The sequence below is a fragment of the Aptenodytes forsteri genome, unplaced genomic scaffold (genome assembly GCF_000699145.1).
Source record: "Aptenodytes forsteri isolate BGI_AS27 unplaced genomic scaffold, ASM69914v1 Scaffold15, whole genome shotgun sequence".
In the NCBI taxonomy this organism is placed as follows: domain Eukaryota; kingdom Metazoa; phylum Chordata; class Aves; order Sphenisciformes; family Spheniscidae; genus Aptenodytes; species Aptenodytes forsteri.
The window spans coordinates 13020251-13044420 of NW_008795129.1; the positions used below are offsets into that span (position 1 = coordinate 13020251).

The 24170-nt window shown below is 44.8% G+C and overlaps 1 protein-coding gene across 1 annotated transcript in view; it reads left to right on the forward strand.

Annotated features, from left to right (window-relative positions):
- NEURL1 (neuralized E3 ubiquitin protein ligase 1) overlaps positions 1 to 24170 on the forward strand; it is a 68058-nt gene that overhangs the window by 2079 nt on the left and 41809 nt on the right. Inside the window, exon 2 of the mRNA XM_019471688.1 lies at positions 2737 to 3058. Within this exon, the coding sequence (XP_019327233.1) occupies positions 2737 to 3058 (322 nt within the window). The remainder of the gene's footprint in view (positions 1 to 2736; positions 3059 to 24170) is intronic.

The following is a 24170-nucleotide window of genomic DNA, read 5'->3' on the forward strand; positions in this document are numbered from 1 at the left end:
GAAAACTAGAGGAAAGAAGTCAAGAGATTTCATTCTGTTCATTAGATGTTGTATCTTGGGTTTTTTTCTGAGATTTCTTTGCAGCTTTGGGAATGCCATCAAGCAGACAGATTTCCTCTTTCTTTGCCTCCGAGATATACCTCCCAGTATGGTTTCTTCCGTGTAATTCAGGGCACTGCTAGGGAGCGGAGTGATGTTGTCAAAGGTGACACAAGGCACAAGGCAGTAAAGAGCAGGAGCCTGAATCTGTGGAAGCAGCCATGGCTTAGCAGTTTGGATGTAGATTGTATCTTTTCCTCCCCTTCTAGTACCCGGTGGACCTCCCAAGCTTTTTGGCTAGCAGTGGCTGCTGAAGAGAGAATTTTGTCCATCATTAACCATTGCCTTTTTTAGCAAAACTGCATACCCTTTGTCCAGCTGTGTCTAATTCTTGGCAGGCTTTATACTAGATTTTAATTTGGATATTAGTTTGCCTGTGGTCAGACTGTATTGGGAACTGTTTATAGGTGCTGATTAATACATGGAACATGTGCAGTCTCGATTACCATATGAATATTTACTTCATGCGGCCTGTGATTGCTGTGACGTATTGGCAAGAGACTGTGAAAGAGTAAATTGTACAAATAACAATGAGGCCATATTTATCTCAGACCCAAAAGCTTTTAGGGCTTGCAGTAAATTTGCTGCAATAAATAATCCAGGCTGCTTCTTGGAGTGTATGTATATTCCCCATTTTGTCACATGCACGCCCCATCCACCCCCCTTCCACTGGGGACATGCATGATCCCATCCCATCCTGGCCAGGCATATAAAGTAGCAAATCTGCTCCAGTCCTTTTTAGTACCACCCCAGTGTCCATCCCGCAAGCAGGAGCTTCCCATGGTTCCTGGGACTGAGGTCAGTGCTCAAGTGTTTCATGTAAACAGTTTAGGTGCTTGGCTGGACTGAGTAGGGATAAAGAGCAGCACTCGCTTAACTGGGTTGATAATTGGTTAACAGTTATCAAGTGTCTGTTGATAACTTCTTGTGAGGCTCTGAATTATTTTCTCTGATACTTTAATTATAAAACAGAAATCTCTAGGCTTTGAACAATGCCTTTGTTGTGAGATTGTTGTGTCCCCAAGGGCACACGTTCCAGATTTGCCTTGGAGAGGACCATGTGAAAGAAAAATGCAATATTTACAAATGTGATTAGAAGAGAATTCAGAAGTCCAAAGAAAATGTCTTGGAGAATCCCTTGGTGAAAATCTTGTGCTTCCAAGCTGGGACACGAGAGGCTGCTGCCAGGCTTTTGAGGACAAAGTCCTGCAGTCCTGGACAGTTGAGTCTCTGGCATTGCCACTCGTCCGAGCCATTAGCACTTTGGCAGAGCAAGAAATTACAGTAAGGTAGCAAGTTGTGTGTGACATCTGGTAGGTGGTACCTATCCATGTTTCTCTTGTCCTGCAGCCAAGAGTGAAATTGCTTGAGGCTGCCAAGGCTTTGATGGAAGAGGGCTACCTTAAGTGCTCTCATGTTTGCTGCAGGTTCAGTGCATGAACAGAAACACCAATTATGTGTCAACTGGCTTGCAGGAACTGTCCTGGCCCTACATCAGGATTGGATCCAGCATCCTTAGATCTTTCATTTCATAGTCTGGATGCTGACAGGCTGAATCCCTTTGAGAGTAACAATTTCCAGCAGGTTCATACTCAAACAACAAAATGAGAGAAAAAATTCTCCAAGGGCATCATCTCCATCTGGGGACCATACTAACCCTGGAAGACTCCCTGCTTCCATGGGAAGAAAAAGATCTTGTAACTGGGTGGTGTTTTGGATGTGCTGCACGTGTTTAGGACCTGCTGCCTGCTCCCCTCAGATCCCCTTCAGTCCAGGGCTCACTTCATGTGAGAAGAAGCTGATGACTCTGGAGGCATCTGTGATCCTTTGTCCTGCTGTCTCTCAGGTGCAGGAGGGTGGATATGACACATGCACCATCCCGAAAACTATAGTGGATGTTCCCGACCCCAGACACGCTGAGTAACCGCATACTGACAGATGGGGTGTAGATGTGCACAACATATCTTGAAAAACACCGCTCACAGCTGAAATAAATAGGTTTTCCCCAATCATAAGACAACATCTATTGTTGCCTCCTAATTGTGTATTTAATATAGTTAAATACTTTAAATTGTGCTTTCCCACACACAAGTTCTCTGCTGCAAGGCTATGATTTCATCCAATCTGACAAGCTAAACAGGGGTAGGACTGTCTTTTACTTGGCTGGGAAACCCAGAAAACCCTACGGTGGTGACTGTGATTCTGGAGCCAGTGCTTTTCCCTCAGGTCACAAGAGACCCCATCATCTGAGCACCACAGGGGAAGAGCTCTCCTGCTGCAGGTGCTGAGATAAAAGCTCTTATGACCATTTTTGGCACATTTTGCGAGAGGATGATTCTTAGGCCAAAATGAATTACCCTAGAAATAGAAGTGAGTCATCATGCAGCTGTAATTACATTTCACCTCTCCGCATAGATTTAATTTGATTTTTTTTTTGATATGTGCATTGTATCCTAAGTGTGCAGCATTGCTGCTTGCAGCTGAAAAAGCTGCAGCGGTGTTTGGTGAGTAAAATGTTTCCTAAATCTAGTGGGCTCATCTGCGCGGTTGCCGTTGGTGCTTGATGGCATAAAGCCTGTAGTGTGTAAGTAGATGTTCAAGTGCCAAACACTGTTATTGCTGCTGTTATCTTTGCAGATCACTAAAAAGCAGTGTTGCTGGAGTGGGGCTCTTCGACTTGGGTTTACTTCCAAGGATCCATCGAGGATTAACCCTGACACTCTGCCGAAGTATGCATGCCCTGACTTGGTTTCCCAAAGCGGTTTTTGGGCCAAGGCTCTGCCAGAAGAGTTTGCGAACGAGGGAAACATCATAGCCTTCTGGGTGGACAAGAAGGGACGGGTTTTCTATCGGGTGAACGACTCCGCTGCGATGCTTTTCTTCAGCGGGGTGAGGACGGCAGAGCCCCTCTGGGCTTTGATCGACGTCTACGGACTTACCCGTGGAGTGCAGCTCTTAGGTGAGTACCTGGGTCCAAATGTGCAGGGGTGATGCTGAGCTGTCCCTGGTGAAGGGCCAGCCTGATGCTGCCTGTCCCCCTCGCTGTGCTGGGACAGGCTCAGGGAAACAGCCGTTCTTCCTCCCCAGAGCATCTCACGACCTCATACTGGATCAGTGGGTGTTTGAAACTTAGCACGTAAATATAATACGAGTGGGAGTTGGGGAACAACCACTACAGTATAGCACTAGAAGCCATCTGCAAATAAGTGGATTTCTGCTCAGAGGTATTGCTCTATCAGACCATAGTCTGGAGTATGGCATATACCTTGTAAAACTTTCTTTTCTGTCATCTGCTGCTTTCCCCATGCCAAAGTGGGGAAATGCATTTTACGTGTTATGGATAAAATCCTTCCTGGATGGCACTATTATGATTTTCTGGCTGGTTTAGCGGACAGATTTGAAACATGGATATCTTCCAAATTACCTGGGAGAAGCTGCAGCTGGTTTTGCCAGGATGTTGCTTTCACAGAGGAGTTTGATGCATCCTCTGGAGCCTGAAGGTTGGATATACAGTTGGGGTTGGAGGGTGAGGAGTGCTGAATGCCTGTGTCTTCTGCCATCCTCAGCTGAAATGGAGATAGTTTGGCATTCATGAGGACTCAATCTAGTCCCAAATGTGCAAGCTGTGAAGGTTTGGGCTATTTGAGTTTATACATCTTAGAAGAACTGAAAAGAGTCTCCAAGGACCCAACTTAAGGGGCAGCTAGGTTGCTGGGGGACCAGAGGTGTTGGCATGCAGCCTTAGAATTGGCTTTGCATTGTCACAGGGGGGCAAATCACAGCACTTCTCCATGTAACAGTAGTTTCATGGGTCTTGTTTTCACCATGGAAAAGGTTAGATGGTACCCGCATGGGACCTTCATGATCTGAAGTTCCTTCTGAAGATGAGATGATCTTGCTAGGCTGAGAGAGATCCTGGCATTTTCCTGTCGTGCAGCCTCATAATCTCTGTTAAAATGACATCTTCATGCTATGTATCAAAAACTTTAATGAAGCCTCTTTCTGACAGTTCTGCCTCCTTTCTGCACTGCTTGCTGTATTAAAAAATATGGTGGCAGGACTGCCCACAGCAACCTACACGGCAGGGAAGAGGGATGTGTGTTCAGGAGGTGAAGAAATGGGGACTGACCTCTTCTTGCTGCAAAAACTACCGGCCCAAGATTGCATAAGGCAGAGGAGTTAAAGAATTTCTCGGCAGCTTTTTGCTTTCTTTTAGGAGCAGAAAGATTTATCTTTTGTTGTGAATCAGCTTGAATCAGAGCCACTAAGCAACTGTTCGTAGGCCGAGGTGGTGATATTTGAATTGGGATCTAGAATTTGGGCAAATGTTATGCCAAGGGTTCAGTTAGGAAAAGCTTACAAATGACTCCAAGTCCTCCGGCTGTTCTTGCGATATTTGGCACCTCAGGACTTCTCCGCCTGATTAATGAGGGCCCATAACTCTGGATTATGTGTTTCCTTTCAAAACACCCAAGAAATCATTTCTTATCCGTCATCCGCCCCTGCATTGTCCTAGCATCTTCCACATCCCCTTTCACAAGGAAAATGTGACTCTTGCCAGCCACTGACTTGCCTCTAGTCTAACAGGCTCCGGACTCTCTGGTGGGTATAAAGTCCCTGAATGAAGCAGGCAGCTTCTGAGTTTACACAGTTGGCGTGGAGCTCAGATATGTATTTATAGCTCGTTCCAGCAGCCTTCAGCAGGCTTTAAGCCTAGCAACTGTGCCGAAACATCTTCGACTTGAGTCTTCTCTATCTCCATTCATTATCACAAAGCACTAAAAGTCAGAGCAGGGAAATCATCGGCTGTGTTGCCTCTGGATCCTATAGACATACCCACTGCAATGCTCTGCACGCCTGTTTTAGTGTAGCAGACCACACATACAGTACAGGACAACTTGCCAAAAACTCCCAGGACTTGACAAATGAATTTCATAGCTTAGCTACAAACATATGGTCGAATTCACCCTGGTATGGCATGCAGGGCATCTGATGGAGGCTGGGGATGCTGGAGTGGTATGTTGAACAGAAGAGCCTAGCACTTCAGATTCCAGTTCAGTGATTTATTCCCCCCCAACCCCAAACATGTTCCTTGTTCTTGAGCCTCGCTATTTTCCCAATGACTGTAGGGTTGCAGGGTCATACTGCAACTCTGTGCTGCCTCCATTTGCTTTTATGTGTATTCACCCAAGAATCTGACCAAAAGCTTTACCATTTCTGGTGGCTGTCTTTCTGTTTATCGCAGAATTATTCCCTCCCTACTCCCAATAATGTAACTTCACTTCCAAAATCAGATTTGCCTGAAGGAAAGTCATGCAGCAGTAAGCCTTGTGTCACTGCAAGATCCCAGCTCTGCAGGGGAATGCACAGTGTGCATTTATGTCCCCAAAAGTCACAACTTCCAAAACTTAACATTTTTGTTTCGCTTATCTGCATTACAGTAGCAGTTCCAGCCAAAATTAGGGACCCAGTAAATCAGGGCAATGACCAAGTCTAGTGACACTGTTCCTGTCTTACAGATTTAATAAAGAGAGACTTGAACAAAAGGGGGCCCAAAGCCTGGGAGAGTTAAATGATTTGCCAGAGGTTGTACAGCAGTGTCACCCAATTCAGGGATGCCATCAGCCTTGTTGCCCAGCTCAGTCCTGCCTTCCTCTCTATCAGCGTCGCAGGCATTGCGCAACACTCCAGCATCACTAAATTGCGCCTGTGGATGAAAGAGAAGCAGCTGGTTTGTATCTTAATTTTTCATTTCCTTCTGCTTATGGCTTTACCTGTAGCATCAACCTTACTGATAATTACACACGTGCCATTACTGCTGGCAATGCACAGGTTTATGTGGCTGTCGCAGTGTTCCTGGGTCCAACTGCCCTTGCTGTGCGTTCAGAAGCAGAGCCCTTTTAAGCAGCTTCTTTGCCCACTTGATTTTGTTCTTAAACAGGTAAAAATGTCTTGCATGGTCCACTGCATCTCAGCCGAGGGGAGGTGAGGAACTGAGTTTGGACCACGTCTTGGCTGTCACTGCTGGAGTGAGTCAAAATGAGAGTCTGGCTTAAACCCACCCTGAAGGTGGCTTCGGTGATGCGGTTCACAGTGCTCACGCGCTAGGTCACAGGTGGGAGGTCACTCCTTGCTCTCCTCACCTCTACCCACGTTATAGAGACGAAAAGGCTTAAATTCACCCTGGAATCTGGTGCTCTTCTGACCACAAGGTCTCAGCTGCTTTCCTGCCACAATGTAAAGGCTGGCATAGGAGAGGTTGTTGCAACTGAGTGCATGCATGTTCTGTGTTTTAGGGCATGAGTTTTAGCATAGATGCAGGCTTAAGTGACCTGTAAACATGCCCTTATACAGTGACTCTCCAGCCGACATGCTCAACTTGTAGGCAGGATGGTTTACAGCTCTGCTTCCCTTTTTGGGCAGCTAGTTTTACACAAGTGCACTTTTACATTCCAGGATAATTTAAAGTAATATTTACTAGAAATGTGTCTTAGCCTTATGTTATCACTTCAATATACGCACATGCTCATTCACACTTTAAAAAGAGTCCGAGAAAAATGGAATATAAGCAATCTGCTGCCTTGCTGCTATGATAAAGCATCAAAAAAGAAAAGGAAAGGACCAGCTATTTAAATCCTGGGGTCTTCAGAGCCTTGGAGGAAGGATGGCAGCTCATGGGAACCAAATGGTGGTGTCTCACATTAGCCTGCTTCTTTCAAGCACTTGGCTAGTGAGCCTGGCATAGACTAAGAAACATTCATGCACACTTTCTATGGACTCACTGCTGGACAGCAAGGGTGGCAGCTTTCCTCAGTGATGTGTAAGTTAAAGCATAATGCGTGTCTTTAGCATTTTCCTGAACCTTTTGGTGGGGAATTCCAGGTTTACCCGCTGTATGGAGCCTTTTTGAAAATTGCCCCATTTTTTTGGCAGTGATACTGTAGTGTAGGATCACAGAATGGTTGAGATTGGAAAGGACCTATGAAGATCATCTAGTCCAAGCATCTAGTGTCTTTTCTTTCAAAGCGTGACAAATATGCTCTAAAAGTATGAAAAAATGGGACTGCAAAGAAATTATGATTTCAGCATATCGCCCCTGCCCTGTATTTCCAGTGCGGTGACGTGAGGAACGATCTGCTCATTTTCCTTAGTCCCATTTGTTACTGGTATGGTCAGCAACCAAACCCCTTTATTGTTTATTACTCCATTCACGCTCTTCTCCCATCCATCTGTATTTTCATTTATGTAGTATTTCAAGGTAGTCTTAGTCTTTTACCAGCACAGACTTGGAAAACCAAGGATAGTTGTATTTAGATTGGCACCCTGAGAGGCACCTGTTGAAAGCAAAGCTTCCCCACCTCTTGGAAAGATAAAATACGTGAAAAACTAGTAAGACCTTGCAAACTGGGAAAATTTTAAATGCACATGTATTAAATTTACCTGAAGTAGAAACAGTATAAATATATACTTCAGTCATAAATACGTATACAGATTCTAGTAGAATTAACTGGCAGTGCTGTATATTATATTAGATATTTGGGAAACCTTTTCTTTCTCCAGATCCCCTTCCTAGCTTCTTATTGCTTCATGTTTTCAAAGTATCGAAAGTCAAAATAGGAACTGATCACGGATGGAAATGTACCCATCTCGGGACTCAAGCTAGTGTATGTTTGACAAGGAAGTTGCACATTTTGTAGGGAAGGAAACGTGTTTTTCTTTCTTTACCCGTCAGTTCTTAGGTAAATTGAATCTCTAGCTCCAGGGCACCTCTAGAAGAAACATTAAATAAGCCCCAAATGAGGTGGATTTATGGGCAAATTTCAGGTGTGAATGGTATAAGATTGATGATCAATCTAATTTATCACACGCATCTGCAATTTTACCATGTAGTTATTACTATTTTATTTTCCAAGTGCAAAACTTACTTTCCATTGCCCACGGGAATCCATTTCTGTTGCTATTCTGACACATGCAAATAAGCAGACTGATCTGCTGAGGGTGCTTCGCACTAAACAAAATGGGATAATCAAATATGACTGCAGTGTATTTTTATAGTGTATTGTTGAAAGTGGAAGCTATAAACTATTTACCCTCTCTGTGGAAGTCTGTGACTATCTGATGGAAAAGAATAATACGTGTTTAAACAGAGTCCTACTTAATGAAGGCAAGATATACACAACCTGCAAACAGTCAGTTGTCATTGTTTTTCCGCATCTCCTAAGGGGAGAGAGAATTTAAATTGCTCATAAAGTTTTATTGTCTGTAGCTGTTGTCTCTATGGCAGCTGCAGGAAGCTCTCTAACATGGCTAAAAATGTGAAAACAGATTAATAAATAACTCATCTCTTGCTAATAAATAACTCATCTCTTGCCATTTTAATTAATCCCTGCTTTGCCTTAGCACCTCTGGAGGGACATATTTTTCCAGATGCGTTAAGTACCCAAAAGTTAGCCCACAGCCCAAAGACAGCTCCTTGTGCCTGAAGGTTTGTCTGTCCTCCAGGTCGGTCTGTCTGTCTTGCTTGCGATGCTGCCGGAGACAGCGCTTTCAAGCAAGCCAGAGCTCATCTTGGCCTCGTGAACGCAGTGGCTTTTTTTCCTTCTCTTTGCATTTGATTGTAAACAGCAGAGAATTTGTGCCCATGAACCTGGGCTGGCATCTGCCCCCGGCCCCGCCTGACCCGGGGCGGGAAGGCAGCATCTCCCCGGCCCGGCCCTGCCCTGCCCTGCCCTCCCGCTCGCTGCCTGCGCTGGCAGCGCTGGGGGTTTCGGGCTGTGCAGTTGAATGGCAAATACCGAGTAAGTCAGAACAGCCAGATGCCAAGTAAAAAAAGGTCTCCGAGGAATCAGCATTTCAGACTTCACTGAGTCTCGATGAGGTGTTGAATTATGAAATTGCACACATGCTGTGTGCGTTACATATATTTTATCAGTGTTGCTCGTCGGTGTACCTGTTGCTTCACCTGAACCACCTTTGCCTTAGCAGGAGTGCTTGTGGAGCTAAAGCATTACTGCGGGTGAACAGAAAGGACAAAATCTGGCGCATAATATGCTGTTGGGGATATGTACATGATCCAAAATTGTATCTGCGTCGGCGTCAGGAGGGCCTGCAAGTGAACCTGGTAGGAATAAACTTAAGAGGGATTAGTCTGACTATTATTGCCCAGACTGAGAAAAATGAAGACTGTAACAAGACAGAATGACCAGTGGAAAAATAAATTCTGTGCTTTATAAAGTTCCTTCAGTTCTGGTAAGCTGATATATTGTTCCTAACACAGGCAAGAAGGGCTATATAATAATATTTTCCATGTTGCCCATAAAAGCCCAAGGAAATATGAAAACTCTGACAATTCTAAGTGGTGTTTACATTATGGGTATGTGTACGCTGTAGTTCAGATGCTGACACTGCAAAGATAGGCCCCTGTGTTAAAAAAAAAAGATGCCTTCAATTAAATATCTGTTCTGATGATTGATTTGGCTGTTGCTTTAAGGAGATAAAAATAAAGAAGTTTATCTTGCCTTTGCTAAGTGTTGTTATTTTTTAGCAGAAGTGTGGAACCTGTAGTCTGGAAACAGTGATTCCAATTAAAAGGGCTTTGACCGTCTTTTACTTCTACTAAAGGTACAAACTACTGGAATAATTGAATATATACTGAATTTATTACACAGCTGTAGTTAGTTACAGAAGTTTCTTGTATAGACAGGGCCTTAGGGAATAATAACACACCACTAATGGAGCAGTATATTCTTTTGAGAAACATTTCAGAGACTTCCTTATGTTAGCAAAGATTTTGGCGTTTTGATTTAAACCATTAGGATAAGGTATCTATGTTGTTTTTACATTTTCTTAACTGATACTAATGCCATATATAATTGTATTTTCCTTAGTTTGTCTAGTATGGTTCCTATTATAATTCTTTAAGTAATAAGTGTCTTTAAAAAGAAGGGTAGAGAGAATATGTTGTTACAGGGACTTAATCTTTGCAGCTTTCTTAATACCTGTCTCCAAAATATTCACCAAAATAGTTTAAACTGTACAAACCTTGGGCTGTAATGCTGAAAGCTAATTCTTCTTCATTCATAAAGCTATAGCTTGACAAAAACAGAACGCGTTTACTCCGGTGTCAGGCAGTTGGAGGTAAGTTTTGGATGTAAACTGAGTAGATGATCTGGTAAAAGTATAACAATTTATTGTGCTAATCTTGCAATTCCAGCTGTTCCAGCCGTGGAGGCCCTTTCCCCTAAGCCTGTATGACAGATGACAGCTAAACATTGCTTATATGATAAAACTAAACACTGGCTCTGTACAGTATGTCTCTGCTGGTGTGAGATAGCACTTCGTCATTTCGATGTCTAATTGGTATCAGAGCTGCTGAATATGCAATTTACCGTGCAGAGGATACGATTTCGTTATCCCTGTAGGTGTCTGGGTTATTAAAAAAGTTTGACACCTCTAAGAAAATTAAATTGGCTTTTCCATCCGTATCAGCAACAGAGCTAAAAATGAGATTGCTTTGTACTACAAAGCCTCTGTTTGGTTTTCCAAGCTGTATAAGCAGAACCGTTGTTGCTGGGCTCAAGTCTGGAAATCCTTACCTGTAGCCCTACTGTACTCTCAGTACACTCTCAGTGTACTCTACTGTACTGTACCAGCCTAAACTTGCGGCCACCTGTGGGGTCAGTCTGGTTTTACACTGTGAGCAGAATCTAGCCCCTGGTTTTTGCTCATCCGTCACTTCTCTTTGGCCAAGCACTGAGCAGCAGAAGCTCCTCCAGACCTTGCCTGGCCTGTCCCAAAGAAAATAAAGCATTTTGACTGAGGGAACCTGTGCCAGTCCAAGCCAGGACCCCTCCTTCCATGTACTCTTGTCAGGAGAAATGAGCCTCTCGGGGTCTGTGTGAGTGTAACTGTTCACAAGTGGCTGAAAGGTGGCACAAATGCAAGTGGTGTCATCTGGTTGTGCAGACTCAGAAGATCTTTCGTTAGTGACTCAGGTCTGCACTCACTTAAAGCTGCTCTCCCAGCACTTATGGACTGATGCAGCAATGCCCGGCCCAGTCAAGTATGCAGTGCCGCCTGCCACAGCGTTAAATTCTCACCAAACCGTGCTATCAATATAACTGTTGCTAAATTATGGTGCATTCTTGCATCAAAAAGTTATTGTCCATATGTGATGCGTAAAAGCGTGCCTGATACTTGCTACCAGTAACTGGCCTTAGACATTAAGTTTCACACTGAATCATGATGCCAATACATGGGCTAGAATGACCTATTTATTCATTTATGCCAAATAAATTAGTTAGTTTGGATTTCATAGGCAGAAATAGCCTCTCTGTTCACCAGCTGTATGTGATCCTTTTCTGACGTGTACAACACGCAATTCGTATGACTGTGTGTCTGTACAAACAGTACAGTGCAACTTTGGGGTTGTCTAGACAGAGGATATATTGAGTCAAATGAAAAAATTTCTTAAAAGTAAAATTTTCAGTGGTGCTTCCAGGGCAGGCAAATGCAAAGGCGTCACTGGTGCTCTGTGACAGGGGTTGGAGAGAATGGGAACGTGTATGGAGGAGGGATCCCTGTGCTGCCCCATGTGTGTGTGTGCTCTTCCCTGCAAATCTGCTTTGCCCCATGCTGGAGGCAGAGCCTGGGGCTGAGTGAGCCCTTGCTCTTGCACCACTCTTCTTCTGTCCTCAGCTTGCTGCAGTCTTGTTCCTAGTCCTGGCCTTAGCTTGGGACACGCACACTGGGTCACTGAAGGCCCATTGTCCTGTCTCTGACAATGACCGGCATCTCTAGGTCCTCCTTGGAAAAAATTTCTGCAAGTGCAGTGTTATTTTCTCCTGCCTTTCATCTTTAGTCATGCTGAGATACTACTTCTGTTCTCCAAGACACAGGACCTATGTTGAATCAACTCCTGATTTCGATGCAGAGGCTATATCAGCTCTGCTTATGGTGCAGCTGATCCTGCAAGGTGCTGTGCTCTGTGAGACACTGGGCTCCTCTCTCCTGCTCAGACATTTAGGGAAATCTGGATCTTGCATTCTTCTATCACACTCTTTTAATCACATTTTCATAATATGTTCTTCTGACAGTATTACATGTTTTCCCTATGTTGTAGCATTTAGTGAAAATATCATCCCTTGTACTGACATGCACTAGGTAAGTGCTTCTTCCTGTTGTTGTGGGAATTATAGCAGGGTACTGTCGGCAGAACTTTGCAAAATTTATAAAAAGCATTTCCATGTATATAGGCTAGAACAGTATGTCCAGTCACTTACAGGTTTTGATTCTCATGCATCAGCATCATTTTAGTGTTAAAGGGCTTCACAGAAATATTTTAAAAGAAATTTCCATTCCATCTGCTCCTATTGGATTTTGAAATTAAACTTATTTGGGATTGGTAAATTTTCAGTCTGTAGCTAGGGATAAAAGATTGATAAATCAGATTGCTGGCCACTGAATGAAATCTTGTGTCACTGGCTATGGCTGGTGTGTTTAAGAAGATGAAAATCTCTTGTGATGCATCTGGCCACTGGTGTGACCCTTCACAGACAATTAATTCTCTTCAGGAAAAAAAAAACAACCTAATTGCTCTATCTTCTTTTAAGAGGATAAAGACCACTCCAGGGAAAAAGCCTTTAGAATCCAATAATCGTATTCCTGCACTGGTACCATGCCAATAAATACAGCACCACTTGCATGGAAAGATCTGAAGCCTCCAAAATCTTTAATGCAGAGTGTTCCCTCTTTCGCTGCACGCCCAAGTCCAGACTCCAGCACCTCGGAGCCATGTAAGTGTTTACTTGAACCAGGAGACTGATGACAATTTGATCAATGTGTTTCCATAGACATTTGCATTTCCTCCTCATTCTGCCGTGGTGTTTCTCTGGTTGATTTTCTTTGTCCTCTTTGGTGTCTGTGGGCAGCAGCCATCACCCTCCTGAGCTTTTCACAGGCATCAGCAGACCACTCTGTTATCCCAGCATGGCTTATGTGAAAGCATCTTTTTGACAAAAACACCAGTGCTGTTGGTTTCTGCTCCTGTTTCTAGGCCTGGCTGGTTCTAGCTGGATCTAGATTCAATGACTCCGTACAGTGGAGTATACTCATGTCTGAGATGAGCCTTAATGTTGCCTGCATCTGTCAAAACACTTTTTATTGCTTCGTTCCTGACATGATAGAGTCTGCAGATCTCGACTGTAACACTGCTCGGCCAGGTGGAAGGAAATTGGCCTCGTGCTGAAGGTAGTGCTAGAAACAGAAAGAAAACTGAACTGATGGAGAATTTCACTGCGGAGCTGCAGGGACTGGCAATTTCAACTCAGCCTAATTGGCTCACTCAAGAGAAATACATAAATAATTTGGTCTTAGGCCATAATCACTATTATAACTATTTGTATGATAATTTCTAGTGCTTCAGTTTTGGATGTGAGAACTAAAAGACCAATGCTCCATAAAAAACAGATAAGCTCCAAAGAATCTAAGCAGCAATCTCGTGGTGAGGCAGATGGTGCTCTATGTGGGCAGGCTAATGGATGAAAGCTGATGGAGGAGAAATTCAAGTGGGAAGTAAAATACCATTTTTTTAAAGGTGTGTAGTTTCCAACTGGACAGATTACCCATTCTCAGTTGCTCAGAAAAGAAGATTGCATAGGCTGCAGGGCCTGAATTCAACAGGACGGTTAACTCCTTACCCACCTCTTGCACATATGTAGTGGTATCTGGTGTGCCAGAAATCAGGTATATGCTTGAGTAAGTCTGTTAATTCACATTCCTAAAGACAGCCATGCGCTGAAGTGCTTTGCTGGATCTTTTTCTTCGCCATATGCTTGTTACTGGGCTCTGTGCAGGGCTTGCTAGGTCAAAACCAGTGGTCTGTGGTTAATCAGTAATCAATGGTTATGCAGGGATCAGGCTCTGTGCTTAATTGTTTTTCTGGCCTGAGAAGCAAAGACTCTTGGAGGAGGAGGAGGAGAAGGGTGGGAAGGAGGAGGAGAGAGATGAGTGTGAGCAGGGGAGGCTGGAACGCACTGCTGAAGTTGGAGGGAAGGTAGAGAGGTTGCCTCCCAGCAATGCTTGCTTTTCTTGGAAAACATGTCTAGTTTCTGTGCAGGAAGGTTTAAGAAGGGGTCCAGAAGCATGAGGGTAACAGGAAGATGAAAGCATGGAAACAGGGTGAACTGCTGTCTGAAAGTGATGGAAGAAGGACAGGTTCGTCAAAGAGAGATCGGGTTATATTAATGGGAAAGGCAAGAACAACCCAGTGACCAAGATACCATCCCTTTCTTGCTTGGTTTCTTCACTTGTATGAGGTTCAATTTACACTTGTAAATCACTGGCTCATTTTGACTTTGTGTTGATAATTCATAACCCAAAGACTTTGGTTTCTTTTTTTTTTCCCCTTTATCTGGACAGCACAGGGCATTAGGTGTGTTTGAACTGTTTTGTATGGGTCACTGTGGATGCCTGGCATGTTCTCTGAAGATAAGTGAGCTCTTTTATCAGGTCAAGTACATACTACTGACACTCTTTCTATCAAAGGGATCATGAAGACACAGGAGAAAAATGACGCATGGGGAAATACCTGAGTCAGATGTGTTTCTTGCATCCCAAATTAGATTGGTGGCTTTTTGTTCTGCTCTTGATAACACCTATTCCTCTTTGTGCAATGGCTCTTTTCATCATATAGTTAATTTATTATAGAAGTCTTCTGCTGATAACAAACATTGACAGATCTATCAAAGGGGTGTTTTGGATGAAGGTGAGCAGGCTGTGTGAGGAAAGAGGAGATACTCTTTTGTTTGTCAGTGGTTTGCAGTGGGTATTTCACAGTCCTCAGTCTGTGTCTGGAATTTGCTGCCAGATGAACTCCTGTCTATTGTGTTGCAGTTTGGAGTCTGATTTTCCACTTAGTAGCATCTCTAGCTTGCTTGGCTGAGAAGAAAAAGATCCCTTTTTAAAATATGTACTAAGTGCAGTATTTTCCTGCAGAGGGTTTAGTTACAATGGACAACCTAGAAAATTAATGCAAATTAATTGCAAACATGGCTTTAAAAAACACTAGTTATGCTAACCTGAATCATTTCTATGGGCAAGCATTTGGAACTGAAATAGAATCATAGAAGGGTTTGGGTTGGAAGGGACCTTAAAGATCATCTAGTTCCAACCCCCCTGCCACGGGCAGGGACACCTTCCACTAGACCAGGTTGCTCAAAGCCCCATCCAACCTGGCCTGGAACACCTCCAGGGATGGGGCATCCACAGCTTCTCTGGGCAACCTGCTCCAGTGCCTCACCACCCTCATAGTGAAGAATTTCTTCCTTATAGCCAATCTAAATCTACCCTCTTTCAGTTTAAAGCTATTACCCCTTGTGCTATCATTACATGCCCTTGTAAAAAGTCCCTCTCCAGCTTTCTTGTAGGCACCCTTCAGGTACTGGAAGGCTGCTATAACCTTTACCACTAATATTAAGGATGGCTTTTTGTCCCTTCCTGTTAACCATTAGTTATTGATCTGATGTACTCATACCAGTGTGTAAAGGCTTTCCCCTGCAGGCAGTGCTTGGTTGCTTTTCCTGCACAATTAAATCCTAATAAATATTCTTCCCTCATAAAAATAATGGACCAATCTCTGCCTGAGCATTTTTTTCTCTTTTAATGTGAATAAATAAATATTCCTATATCTTGGTAGGAAGCAAACAAGGAAGCAAAAAACCCAAGTGGGTATCAAAGCTACTACTGCCCTATTTGAAGAACCCAAGAGAATCACAAAAGGAAACTGCAGCAATCAATAGAAAACATGGAAACGGTTCCTTAGTCCTCAAGCTGGGCATTGAATTTGTGCAGTCACAAACCCCCTGGGGCAAGCTCAGGGACCTCGCCTGCCTCCTGTGACCTGCAAGAAGCAATACCTCCTCCTTCCTGCAGCCCTTTCAGCTGCTGCTCAGCTCACAGCACATCCTTCACAATAAGGAGAGGTACAATGGTGAGTGGAAGCAGGATTTCCTCCTGTGTTTGCTTCCAGAGCCAGAGGCTCTCTGCAAGGAAAGGGAAGCTTCCTCGTGCCTGCAAACCCCTCCTGGCCACAGCACAGCCCAACGCAGAAGAACAGACTGACGGCACTCCACTCTTTCAATGGGCAGCCAACGTGGCCCTGCCCTCCAGGCATAAAATTTGAGAGACAAACATGTATTGGAGAGAATAAATGAATGGTAAGGGCCCCAAAGAGAGTATTTCCCACTTATTTTTCATTCTGGTCTACTTTTAGTAACTCCAGATAAGCTACTCATTTAACCAGTTGAACCCAAAAGGATTCAAAACCTATCTACCTGAAACATTTCAGGATAGTCCCTTTTGGCAGAAGATCTCAGCACAATATGGCCAGTTTGAAAACCCATCGTTACTAAATTCTCATGTCCTGGCACAAGCTGATAAAGCCACTGTATTCCCTCTCCACCTGTGACCCAAGATTTCTTAGTCTCCAGAGAAATCAATCCTGCTAGTTTCTGTAGTCATCGTCATGCTGTAGAGCCAGCGTGGACTCAACTATTTGATGATGGGAAACTGCAACACTAGAACTGGTCTGGGGTATTCTTTGGTGTCACCTTCTTTTCCACCTGTGGCATCGAACGACAGAACAACCGACAGGTCTCCAAACAAAATCACTGCAGCCTCAACTCCTCGGCTTCACTGCAGTCAGGAAAAGGATATTAAATATGGAGACAGGGTTGCAATCAGCCTTTCTGTGGAAATAATAACCTGGGAAATTCTGACTCATGCTGATTTGTGATCAAGGACTGTGACTGAGATACCAAAAAAAGGAATTGAATCAGATTTTCATGGCTGTGTCAGAATGAATTAATTCTCATCATATAACTAGAAAAGATTTAACATCACAGAAGCATTTTTAGAATGACATCAGGATATGGAGGCTGTGGTAAAGAAGAAAACATGATTATTGGGCTGGAGAGACTGACAGTGAGGAAAGATAAAAAAGAACTAAATATACCATAAAATGATAGCTCGGTCAAATAGCTGCCAACAGGAACATCCTGAGGAGGGGACAGCAGTTGTGAGCATCTGGGACTGCTGGCTGCAAATATGCCCCGGGCGACGCTTATGCCAGAATAACCAACAGTGAAACATCCCCAGGAGTGATGGTGAAGTTGTCTTTAGGTCTACCCAGAACCGTTGGAGAAGCTGCTATCATTCACTGTTTGTTTTCACCCTTCTGCTAAAGCCAGGAAGAGATGGCTGCCTGGGCTTGTCCAGTGGCCAGCATTTACCCCTGTGCCCATCTCAGAGAGGGGCTAAGATTTTTTTCTTCTCACTTTTGTGGTTGCCAGCAAAACTCTTAAAATAAATCAAATGTCAACTGAGCTTGCACTGAATCTAGCTAAACCAAAGTCAGGCTATTTCCCAGGCTCAGAATTTCCCAGGTTATTATTTCCACAGAAAGGCTGATTGCAACCCTGTCTCCAGATTTAATATCCTTCTCCTGACTGCGGTGAAGCCGGGGAGTTGAGGCTGCAGTGATTTTGTTTGGAGTCCTGTCGGTTGTTCTGTCGTTCGATGCCACAGGTGGAAAAGAAGGTGACACCAAAGAATACCCCAGACCAGTTCTAGTGTTGCAGTTTCCCATCATCAAATAGTTGAGTCCACGCTGGCTCTACAGCATGACGATGACTACAGAAACTAGCAGGATTGATTTCTCTGGAGACTAAGAAATCTTGGGTCACAGGTGGAGAGGGAATACAGTGGCTTTATCAGCTTGTGCCAGGACATGAGAATTTAGTAACGATGGGTTTTCAAACTGGCCATATTGTGCTGAGATCTTCTGCCAAAAGGGACTATCCTGAAATGTTTCAGGTAGATAGGTTTTGAATCCTTTTGGGTTCAACCGGTTAAATGAGTAGCTTATCTGGAGTTACTAAAAGTAGACCAGAATGAAAAATAAGTGGGAAATACTCTCTTTGGGGCCCTTACCATTCATTTATTCTCTCCAATACATGTTTGTGTCTCAAATTTTATGCCTGGAGGGCAGGGCCACGTTGGCTGCCCATTGAAAGAGTGGAGTGCCGTCAGTCTGTTCTTCTGCGTTGGGCTGTGCTGTGGCCAGGAGGGGTTTGCAGGCACGAGGAAGCTTCCCTTTCCTTGCAGAGAGCCTCTGGCTCTGGAAGCAAACACAGGAGGAAATCCTGCTTCCACTCACCATTGTACCTCTCCTTATTGTGAAGGATGTGCTGTGAGCTGAGCAGCAGCTGAAAGGGCTGCAGGAAGGAGGAGGTATTGCTTCTTGCAGGTCACAGGAGGCAGGCGAGGTCCCTGAGCTTGCCCCAGGGGGTTTGTGACTGCACAAATTCAATGCCCAGCTTGAGGACTAAGGAACCGTTTCCATGTTTTCTATTGATTGCTGCAGTTTCCTTTTGTGATTCTCTTGGGTTCTTCAAATAGGGCAGTAGTAGCTTTGATACCCACTTGGGTTTTTTGCTTCCTTGTTTGCTTCCTACCAAGATATAGGAATATTTATTTATTCACATTAAAAGAGAAAAAAATGCTCAGGCAGAGATTGGTCCATTATTTTTATGAGGGAAGAATATTTATTAGGATTTAATTGTGCAGGAAAAGCAACCAAGCACTGCCTGCAGGGGAAAGCCTTTACACACTGGTATGAGTACATCAGATCAATAACTAATGGTTAACAGGAAGGGACAAAAAGCCATCCTTAATATTAGTGGTAAAGGATTCAGCTCCCAATTCAGGCTCAGATTTCTCATCTTCCTGGGACAAATCACACAAGTGTCTGCTTTCTGCAGGTGGAAATACTGCTTTTCATCCTGACAGGGGACTGTGGGTTTCAACTCCTCTGAGCTATTGGACTCCTCATGTGCTAAAGTGGGCAAGCCAAGCTACCGGTCCAACAGAAGTGCCTTACCTTTGTTTGGCTTCTGTGCCTTGTGAGTGTGTTTCTGGCAGAGAGATGAGTTACTGTTTCATTATTCAATTTTATATTGTGTTGCATATGCCCAGGGCTCTGCTGTGATGCTCCTACCCTGCTAGACACAATCACTGTTAAAGCTTAGGTGAGTGAACTCAATTCCCCTAAAATTTCCAAATAGTTCTAGGTATTATTGGTGAGGATAATTAGGATAAGATGCTGGTACGCTGAGCAGAATGGGTGGCCTTTGTGAGGCTCATCCATTATTAATCAGCCATGTGATTTCCCTTAAGTGACGAGGTGTGATTGCTTTTTTTTTTTTAGGCCCAATTGCATCTTCATGCTACAAGCAGAGATGAGACCCTCTTGCCTACATTATTGTGAATTACCCATTTGGGAAATGAGGATGCTGTAGGTTGGAGATACTGCCTGGGAGCTAGCTCGTGACACAGAGAGACAATCAGATGCTGAATAAGCAAGAAATTAATTCTTCCTCCCCTTTCTCCTTTCCACATAAGAGACAGGTTTGTTTTTGCTGGAGCTTTGCCTGCATAAAGGCTGCAGTATTGAGCTAGTGTGTGCCATCACACTTAACCTTTGGCATGTCAGAAAGCAGCTTATGGTAGGGGCAAAAAGCCTTCTCTGATGGCAGTAATCTGCTGAATGTGCCTGCAGGGTGGAGGGGGTCTGGGAGGAGCTGAGTGCAGGGGTACCAGCCCTACGTTAAAACATTGGAAAACAAACTCCTCAAAGATGAAACAAATGTAGTACTCTGATTTAATACAACCTAATAGTTGTGCTTCAAGTGACTTATAATGAAGAATGAATCAGTATACTCTTCGTTAAAAACAGAGTGATAGCATAATAAACATAACCTTATTGAACTCAAGGAAGCATAAATCACTTGTAATTCAAAAGCGTTACAAAAAATTATGATTCACTGCTGAACTCTGTTTTACGGTCTGTGAAAACTTCTTATGTTTTGCTTTCAAAAAAGCATTTCTCTTAATCAAAGTTGTTGCAATTAGAGGGAGTGGTAATGATCCAGAAGATAGCTGAGTGATGTTGCCTTTTTGAGGATCTCTACAGCTGCCATTTTCATAGTGTGAATAGTGATGGTTGCTGTTGGCGGAGAAGCTCCCACGGATCAGAGCTCCAGCAATTGGAAATGTTGTGTTTTGCAATACACCCCCATTCCCCCAAACCTACCATGATGTTGAATTCCATCCACTTAAAACAGAGCCTATGTTTAACAATAATTTAAATCATTATCCTGCCTGTCAGCTCGGAGTTAAGGGGCTATGCAACTGCGATTCTCTGTTTAGAAACTGCCTGGAATAATAACTTTCAGATGTCTCAAATATGCACCACTTATCTATAACATCTAAATACAAATGTCTCCCCGCTGAGCAAGCTCGACACTGTTTACCTATCGTGTCCAAACCATTCCAGAGGGTTTGCTTGGCGTGGAGCGGAAGGCCCTATATCCGCAGCTCCAACAGCGCTGTCAGTGTAATGTTTTTCAACTCCTCCTCACCTTTAGGTGATTGCAGAGAAAGAAACAGCCTAAGCCTGAGGGTGACAAGTGAAGAATGTCCCTGCACATTCATCCCCCCCCCCTCCCGCCCCCACACCAAGGGTAAAAGTGCATTGTGAGCCAGCCCCGTGCTCTTGCAGACAGGATGATGCTTGTGCCGTTGGGTCCCTGCCAGCCTGCTGTGAGATGATCCAAATGCTGAATCCTGTATGCCCTGGGCGTGCTGGGGCTGGGCAGTGTCGAGGTGCTGTCGCCAGCTTGGGGGCCCCGGGCTCTTTCTCCACGTGCAGACCTCAGTGGGACCTGTCAAGTCTCATTGAACGTCAGGCTCCGGAATTGGCTCGCGCCTTATGCTCCCTCCAGCTACGGCGTGCCGAAGATGTGTGCCGCGCAGCTGCATGGCTCCGCTGTCGCCCGGGGAGGTGCTGTGCTGGATGTGGGCACTCAGCATGTCCCTTGAGGGGCTGCAGGCGTGATGGGCTGTGGTGTGCAGCTGCCCCTGCAAGTTCGTCCATGAGTAATGAGAGCAGGGAGAGCTGAAAAACTACTCCTCTCCTTGCTACAGCTGACCTGTGGCTTATCATGGGGGAGCCCCTGTGAGTTTCGGGCCCTCTCCCAAAGGCGTGGAGTGTCTCATGCCATCCACGCCTGGAAAGAGAGGAGCTTTGTCCCCAAAACTGGCATTGGGTACCAAAGGCCTCTGCATGATGCTCTACAGTCTAATGGCATGTGCTACGTAGCCTCCAAATTTCCTAATGCATCCTGGGGAGCCCCATGCAGTGCTTGGGCTTTGCTTCCCCTGGGTGCACAGAACACCCTTAGCTGGCATGCACTGCCCTGATGCAGCCAGCAAAGGTTAAATAAGGAGAAATGAGAAGAATTTAACGTATCTTTGCATCATCTTTGGTCCCTAGATGAAGTCTGAGTCACAGCTCTTATTCAGTATATCAGATCTGTGCAAATGTTACTGACGTTCTTCCTGGGGCTCTTATCCCTTTGCTCTCAGTTAACTCCTGGATTACCTGTTGTCTAGCCCCTGCAGTGCTGCTGCTCTCATATTACACAACAGCAGGTTGTCTGAAATGTATGCATTCTGGGCATTGAAAATTGCTGTTATTTTATTAGTTTTTATAGAAAGCGTGAAAGTTAGACTGTTAGCAGGGGCCAGACTTGGTACCTAATTGTTTTACGTGGCTATGGTTAAGGAAGCAAGCCTTCCCCCTGTTCAGTTTGAACAGCAGTTAGCATGCGTGTCCCCTCCGCAGCCACTCAGGGCTGCCGCAAAGGCGCACTACTGATCTGCTGCCTCTGTGGCCAGGTTGAGCCCACGATAGTGTTTTTCAGAAGAGCTGCAATTAGTGAAGTGTGCATAGCATTGGCTGAGCTCAGAACATGGTTTCTTCTTCCTTTTTCTTTTTTTAATGCAGGCTTCCTTGTAGGGATGTGGCTTGGAGAGGAGTCCTTTATAGCTTGCTCTCAGCCTGCTCAGGAAAACAGATCAGTGAGGCTCAGTATCCCATGGCTTTCTTCACTCAGCACGCCTGCCTCTGTGCACATGAATATGCAGTCTAGTTTACTTGCTTGAAATGCCCAAACTGTGTTTCTGTTCTTCATGAAATATTCATCTGCTTGGATGTAGTAAGCCAGGTTTTTCTGGTGGTGGGGTTTCTGGACAGAAGCATGCACAGGCACGTGGCTCCGGTGCCCGCTCAGCTTGCTGGAGCTGCCTGTCCCACCTACTGGCCCAACACGGTGGTGCTCAGGGAGATGCTCTGCCTGGGGATCTGCACAACTGCCACGCTCAGGAAATGAGCTGCCCTGAGGCCACCTTCCCTCCATTCACCCTCCCACTTTGTATGGTCGGGGGCTCCACCTTTATGGGCCTGTCCTCACAAATGCCAGTATCAGAGTGGTTGGGGGTGGGAACGAGAGCAGCATGCAGGACCCACGGGCTCTCCGTCCTCAAGCTGGCTCCTCCTGCATGCTGGCCCTTACACCAGTTACTTTATCAGCTCCTTGTCACCTCCTCAGCAGCTCTTCACTGACTTTCTCACCATCACCCATGCCAGAGGGCCTGGAGCAAGTTAGCACAGCAGAAAAATTTCATACATTTAACCCGTTTATCCATCGCTCTGCTGTGTATCTGCGCTGCTTGTGTGTGACAGTTAAAAGCTACCTATATAACTTAGTTACACAGAATGTCATATTTACCAGGCATTCTCTGATAATGCTTTGCAGCTTGGCCGTGTATGCAGGAAAATAATTTGCCGGTACCAGAATTGCCTTCATGCTGTTTGTTGCTCTAAATTTGTACTGGGTGTTTGCTGCCCACATGGAGAGAAGGCTGCGATCCAGGATGCTGGCATCTCAGGTGTCTTCAGCGAAAGATGACCAGTGATGTGTTTCTTCCCAAGTGGCATCCCAAGGTGACATGACAGAATGACAGACAGATGGTGTTAGGTTGCACAAGAAGTGCTGCTGGCCAAAAAGGTGTAAGCAGCTAGTGTGAACCCATGTGATCAGGTCCAGACAGCCTCCGTAAGGAGCCGGGGCCAGTTTCATTTATTGGGGTGGGAATTGTTTGCTATAATAAACTAAAGGTTCAAAGCTGAATTGAATCTCAGCTCCTCCAAAACCCCTAGCGCTCTCCGATCTGGTGTTCTGATTACCTGAGCCCATTCTAAATGCTAGCTCAAGCATCAAGCCCTCACATTTCCATTAAGCTGTTCAGGGAAAACAATTTTAATAGCTATGCAGCTATTCATCAGGATTAGGCCCTGCTGGACTAGTTTGGATATCACGCAAGCTAAGTGCAGCATGATCCGAGCTTAACTTGGAACATCCAGAGGCACCAAAAACATTTGCTTTAATAACTCAAGCATGTTCATCAGCCCCTACTCTTTGTGCTGCTGACCATGTCCAGTACCAGGAGAGGAGGGGCTGGGGGAGAGCCTGGTCTCCTGTTGTTCCTGGCCCCGATGAAAACAGGGAGAAGCAGAAATATCGGCAAGAAGCATTCACTTTTGGAGCTCCCACCCCTGAGTCGATGTGGATGCAGAGGAGAAAAGCATCTGCATACTTGGGCGCTTACCCAGCTGCCCCCCATGGCAGCAGCACCTCAGCCCATTGCTCACTGTGAACATCCCTGCATGCCATGGCGTTGCAGCGTGAAGCACAGCGGCCTCCCAAAAGCACCTCTGGGATTCCAGTGGAGCAGGGAAAGTTAATTTGTTCTGTATGTATTCTCTAAGTTTAGATAGCTAGTATACCGCTCTGCCAAGTGTTGAGGGAAAAATTCCTCATTCCACCTTAAATGTTTCTTGGAGTGGCCCATGCTGAACTGAAAGTCCCTGGCCAGCCAGCGCTGAGCCAGGTTTCACATTGGTGCTGAAGACAGTGGTGGCTTCAAGACTCGAGGATGCACATGGGTTTCCTCTCTTGTCCACGTATCTTCATGCAGACAACAAGAAGTTTTGCTTACTTAATCTCCAGTATTTAGTGGGAAAATGCTAGAAAATGTTCTTTAAAAAAAAAAGAATTAATAGAATCATAGAATAGTTTGGGTTGGAAGGGACCTCTAAAGGTCATCTAGTC